We start from the raw sequence: 5,716 nt of genomic DNA, 5'->3' as shown, positions 1-5,716 counted from the left end.
GCATATGAAACTGGTGGGTTCAGTACCTCAAAAAAGGTTAAGAACCACTGGTCTAATATTACCTAAAATAAGTGGTAAAATGAAAACCCTGCAGAATGTGCAATTTTTATATCTGATTAATTGTCAGAATAATGTATTAGAAAAACAATCATTAGTTTAGTTTCAAACTCTAACAAAGTGAAGCAGCTCTAATGTTTGACAATTCCTTTCCATAAATTAATGAATGAATGAATGCATGCAGCACTTCAACAGTGAGTTTAGGAAAGAGTTTCTTTAATCTTACTACAGTTATTGTCAGCATTTCTTGTGCGTACCTTCTCATATTCATCCTCAGCAGGGTTGTACTTGCGCAGCCATTCAGCCAGAGGTTTGTCCTTAAAGGATCCGGTAACGCCATATTCTACCTGAATCTTTCTGAGGGTGTCAGAGAAAGGCACCAGCTCCACCATACCTTAATAAATAAATAAATAAATAAATAAATAAATAAAACCAAGATGTGTTTTGATAACACAGTGCAAACAAATTAAGAGAGATAGAAAAGCTAGTGTTGAACTCAAAGATTAAATGTGAGCGCTCTGGTTGAAATCTGACGTGCATCACCTTTATCCCGGCCGGTGGAGATGCATTTGAAGTTGACGATGCGGAGGTCCAGCCCCTCCTGCAGCCAGATTCGGTCCATAATGCGAATCATCTGAAGAGCCAGCATGTCCTGCCTCAAGTCTTCTCCTACCTGATGCATAAACAGAGCAAACGAGAGGTCAAAAACAAAAACATTCTGATAACGATAACATTGTTGGACTTGATTTAAGCCACCAGGGGGCGCAGAGGTGAATGGAGAAGCCAGGAAAGCAGTTTGTTTCAACTACTGCAGGACTTTGGTGACATTTACATCGCAGTGTTTAAAATCTAAACCAGTTTAAATTTCTCCAAAACTATATTTGACTTGTCTGCTGTTGTTCTTGAAGCTGTTTGGTCATTTATGTTTTCCTTCACAGAACTGGACTTCTGAAGGCGCTTTGTTTTCATGGATTTATTTGGGTTTATCAGAATGAAAGGGTTTTGAATATAAATGCACAAAAAACATTTCAGTTTTGTTGGTAAATTAATTATTTTTTGTCCACTTCACAAATATGGACCAATGTGTGTTGAGCCATCAGACAAAACTGCAATAAAACACTCTGAAACTTGTGGTGGTGGGCACATTTCACTATTCCACCCCGCCAACGAGCTAATATCAAAGCTAATTTTTTTGTTTAGCATTTTGGCTAACTTTGAAACTGTTTAGTGCACTTAGCTTCCCCTAAAGGTTTTTGTGAAAACATTCTACACAGCTAATTTGCTTGGCTGTTTCATAAACTTTTAGTTGAAAAAAGTTGGAGATCTGTGTTAAAAGCTTTGGTTAAGTAGCTAGCCGTTTATATTCATGCTCTCATATTTAAGTGGTTTACACATTGGTTCCTCCAATAACTTTATTTCAAGCATGAAACACACACGAACAAAATTAAACACAGACAGATATTAGAACAAGATATTAACTTAAACACTATATTTATAGATTGTAATATCAAAATTAAATTGCTACTCGACTGTTTCACTTTTTCAAAAGGAGACATAATGTGAACTGACAACGGCATGTTAGCTTCCACTAAATACTGTGTTGTTGTAGCGATTTAGCATTAGCGCAACAACAGTTTATGATTATTGCTTTAGGGTTAGCGCAGCTAGCTTTTTAGCTAGCGGTGCCCACCACTGGAAGCCTGTGTCTGAAACATAACAGCTTCCAAGGCGCCATGAGCTGACTGCATGGTAATAATGTTCCATTGTTGGTGTGTTTGTGTGTGAGTGTATGTGTAGGCGGATAACGGACCTTAAACATAACATTGATTTCCTCTCCTAATGGATCTGCGTTGACCAATGCCAGCTTAAGGGGAACTGCGTTGGAGTTGAAGAAAGAACATGCCTGCAAACAAGCACAAGTACGTTTTCTAATGACTTCTGCAGGATAAACACGTTAAACATTATTAGAGAAAAGAGATGAAGTATTTTCATCACAGTCTTAAAACAATGCAAAGAAGAAGAGAGATTTAGATTTCAGTGAATGCCAGTTTTATGCTACAGGTCATCCAGCAGAAAATTTTGTCCACCTCCTATTTTTTAGGAAAACATGTAAAAACAAACAAACAAAAAAATCCACCATTTAACCAACACTATATGAATATGTTCATAAAACAAAACTCTCTGCACAAAAGTTTAGCTCAATAAATGTAATCTTTTCTATATATTTATTTATATGAATCAATCTATGAGAGAAAATAATTAAGTCTTATACTCTACTGATTTAAAAATATTGTTAATTTAATGTATATTTCCATAAAAATTGTATTTTGTAATTATTGAGAAAGGGGCAGGGCCTCTTCCTGCTCTCTCTTCACTCGTGTACAGTAAGTGTTATAAGAGAACATGTTTGTGAATCAACGATGAAATTAGTGAAGCCGAGTATCTAAGCTGACTGACATTGATAGTCAATGTGTTTTGGAGGAACAGCCAGTGGTTTCATAACCTACCTTGACGTTTAGCTCCTTAGCTACCAGACTCGGGTTCAGGGGAAGTCGGCAGCTGCTTCTCTGGAAAAAGTTCTGAATGTTTTCCAGGCCTTCCTGCAGCGCCACCTGAACTCACACAGCAACACAATGAGTAAAAGGAATCGCCTATAACTTGATGCTATATAACACACAAAGACACAAAGAAATACGAATACAAACTAAAAGTCAGACTGACCTGTCTGGTGGATCCCCCGGCCTGTCTGACCCTCTCGGCCACCGTTCCCAGCAGAGTGGCCAGGTGAGTCTGCTTTTCCAGCTCTGCCCTCAGTTTGCTCCCACAAAGACACAGCAAGGCACCCAGGACCTGCTCATAGCGCCACCCCCAGGCGGAGTCCTGCACTGCATCTTTGAGTAGCCTGCAGCGATCAACATGAATCCACCATTCAGAGAAAATCCCCAAAAAAGGCTTCAAAGTAAACCTCATTAAAGCAGAGCTGGGTAAGTAACTACCTACATTTACTCAGTTTACTTGAGCTGCACTTTTTACTTTTACATGAGAAGTTTTATTATGAAGTACTGCTACTCTTACTGGAGTAAAATGTCTGGATCCTCTACTCACTGTGAGTAACTTCATTGAATGAAGAGCAGAGACGTTTAAACCAGAAATTCACCACAGACAGACACACGCCTGCAGTTTTTGATAGAGCTTCAGAAGTTTTATGTTGAAAGAATTAGTTTCAAAAAATTACTTTATTTATATGAATTATTTTCATTTTGATTTCTAAAATACCAACATTTCCACATAACGTGATAATGTCATTTTGACTGATGTTTCTGTCAGTACTGGATTAGACTTTTCACTCACTCGAGTTATTTCTTGGACGGCTGCTTTTTAATCTTACCGGAGTAAAAATATGTTGAAGTATTGCTACTCTTACTTTAGTACAATTTTTGAATACTTCACCCCTTTCTGATTAAGACCTGGTGTAACTCGGTGTTTCTGCAGACTCACCAGTACAGGTAGTGGGTGATGTTGATGTTTCCTTGGGCTCTGGATAGCAGGAACAGGACCAGGGCGTTGTTCAGGTGACACTCAAACTTTATTGCCTTAAGGAGAGGATATATGACATTTTAATTTAAAATTTGTGCATAAAAACTTTAGGAAATCAGTTAAAAAACATAAGTCGCTCTATCGTACGTAGAGTACAGCATGTTTTATGAGCTCTACCTGAACCAGCTGAGGCAGGTAGTCGGCGAGTTCGTCGTCACTGCTCTTCTCAATCCAGCTTACAGCCACACTTCTCACTTCAGTATCTGCAAACCTACATGGACACGTAACACATTTAACGTTTTCAGTTTGCCACAGAGATTAAAACTTGACTGCATCCAGGAAAGCAGAATCATGAGCAGCGTTCCCATTAACCATAAAAATTGCGAAAATGGAAATTCCGAAAATAAATTTGTGTAATGAAAACACGACAATTTCGAAAAAAGTCACGTTTTTCTGAAAATATTCTTGTGCTAAGATGAGGTGCTTTTTTCTGCCGTATCAAAACACTTTTCTCACATCGCAGGAATCTCACGATGAAACGCCAGATGTTAATAAAGGCGAAAACAAAGATGACAGGAAGTGGCAGTTTGTTTGTTTTCAGACAATGTGTCGCTGGCTCCACCAGACGTCTGGTTGCACAGTTCATAAAAAGTTGTGTCATCCCAAAGTGCTGAATCAACAACTTTTCTGTAAAATTGCCAACTACAATTTCCCCAAACGCCACCTACGTAGCTGCTCACAAGGAGGCGGGGCTTGTTGACACTGATTGGCTGATTGATGATGGAAAAAAAATCTCATGTAACCGTCTACATCCGTCACTGCCACGATTTTTAATGATGTATGTAAACAAACTTATTCATGTGATTTCAATTTAATTTCTTATTTAATAGAAATGCCACAATTTTCCAACATTAGTGGAATCTAGATAAAGATTTTTGCACATTTTAATGGAAATGCTGAATTTTCATAAAACATTTTCTTGTTCAACAAAAATAAAAACCTTATTTTTGGTAGGGTGCAGGTATGGAATGTGTTTTACAGTGCGTACTTTGAGTCCAGTAACTCCAGTGCAGTGACTAGGGGCAGTGAGGGCCAGCGGTGCAGCAGGGAGTGGATGTGAGCCATGCTGGCCCAGTCCCAGCTGGGCGCGCTGGCCAGCACCTTAGGCAGGCTGCTGGGGTGGTCCCGACGGCAGTGGAGCCGGTGGTCCCACAGAACCTGGTGGTCGGAGCGCTTCAACCTGCAGGAGGATTCAAAATGTTGCAGTATTTACAATTTTAGGTTTTAAACAAGAAGTAGCCAGTGTGAAATCATGACATAAAAAAATAAATAAAATAAAATAAAAAAAATAAAAATATCACACTGCATAAAAGCAGATAATGGTAAAGCATATTTAAGCTTTGAATTATTTTTAATTTTAACTGGAAGTTGAAATTACTTTTGTAAATAAATAGTTAAAAGGAAGAGAAGTCATCTGTATTTATTTCTGTAGCATTCGGCTCGAGAACATCAGAACTGAAATTAGTCCATCTATTTTTATTTAATACCAAAGCCTTAGCAGGCAGGTATTTATAAGCAACAACTGAACATGAGAACTATTTGACTATCATTTCTCTGATACCCAAGTGGTGCCCAGACTTGGTAATCTTGATCAAAATTACTCATTTTGTCAATAACTATTAATAGTTATTTATAGCTACACCAAACCCTTTTTGTTGTACAACAAATCAAAAACATTGAGAGAACGCCACACACAATTTAAAGTGGCAGTATTATGTATTTTCTAGGCCATCTTGTAGCACAGGCAGATAAGTGTTACCTTCAGTTGTTGGAAAAAAGCTTCATTTATCAATTATGACTTCAAATAAATCTGTGTAACTTAACGCCTTGAAATTGGGCCACTGTCACTTTAAAAAGCTCCTGCTCTTTTTGAAACTGCTCCTTCAGGAAGTCATCACAAATTGAGAAGCAGCTTATCTGATGCTCACTTCCACCAGTTGTTTGCTAATTGCTGCTGGCTAGTCTGGAGGAGCTGAGTGGGAGAGGGCTGCTCTGTGAGGCGGTAGCTTGAAAACTGCATCTCCAAGGAGCAGCTGAGTGGTTACCATGGAGATTAAAGGAG

General features: G+C 38.5%; 1 protein-coding gene across 1 annotated transcript in view; it reads right to left on the bottom strand.

Moving 5' to 3' along the window:
* pik3c2a (phosphatidylinositol-4-phosphate 3-kinase, catalytic subunit type 2 alpha) overlaps positions 1–5,716 on the bottom strand; it is a 67,167-nt gene that overhangs the window by 15,169 nt on the left and 46,282 nt on the right. The window contains exons 16-23 of the mRNA XM_015059680.1: positions 4,643–4,834; positions 3,772–3,865; positions 3,556–3,650; positions 2,779–2,959; positions 2,565–2,669; positions 1,868–1,960; positions 601–730; positions 315–451 (exon numbers count right to left, since the gene is read on the bottom strand). Of these exons, the coding sequence (XP_014915166.1) occupies positions 315–451; positions 601–730; positions 1,868–1,960; positions 2,565–2,669; positions 2,779–2,959; positions 3,556–3,650; positions 3,772–3,865; positions 4,643–4,834 (1,027 nt within the window). The remainder of the gene's footprint in view (positions 1–314; positions 452–600; positions 731–1,867; positions 1,961–2,564; positions 2,670–2,778; positions 2,960–3,555; positions 3,651–3,771; positions 3,866–4,642; positions 4,835–5,716) is intronic.

The sequence above is a fragment of the Poecilia latipinna genome, unplaced genomic scaffold (genome assembly GCF_001443285.1).
Source record: "Poecilia latipinna isolate Pla-1442-1.1 unplaced genomic scaffold, P_latipinna-1.0 Scaffold1648, whole genome shotgun sequence".
Lineage (NCBI taxonomy): Eukaryota > Metazoa > Chordata > Actinopteri > Cyprinodontiformes > Poeciliidae > Poecilia > Poecilia latipinna.
Note: the sequence above shows the minus strand (reverse complement) of the source record. Positions and strands in the feature narration are given on the sequence as shown.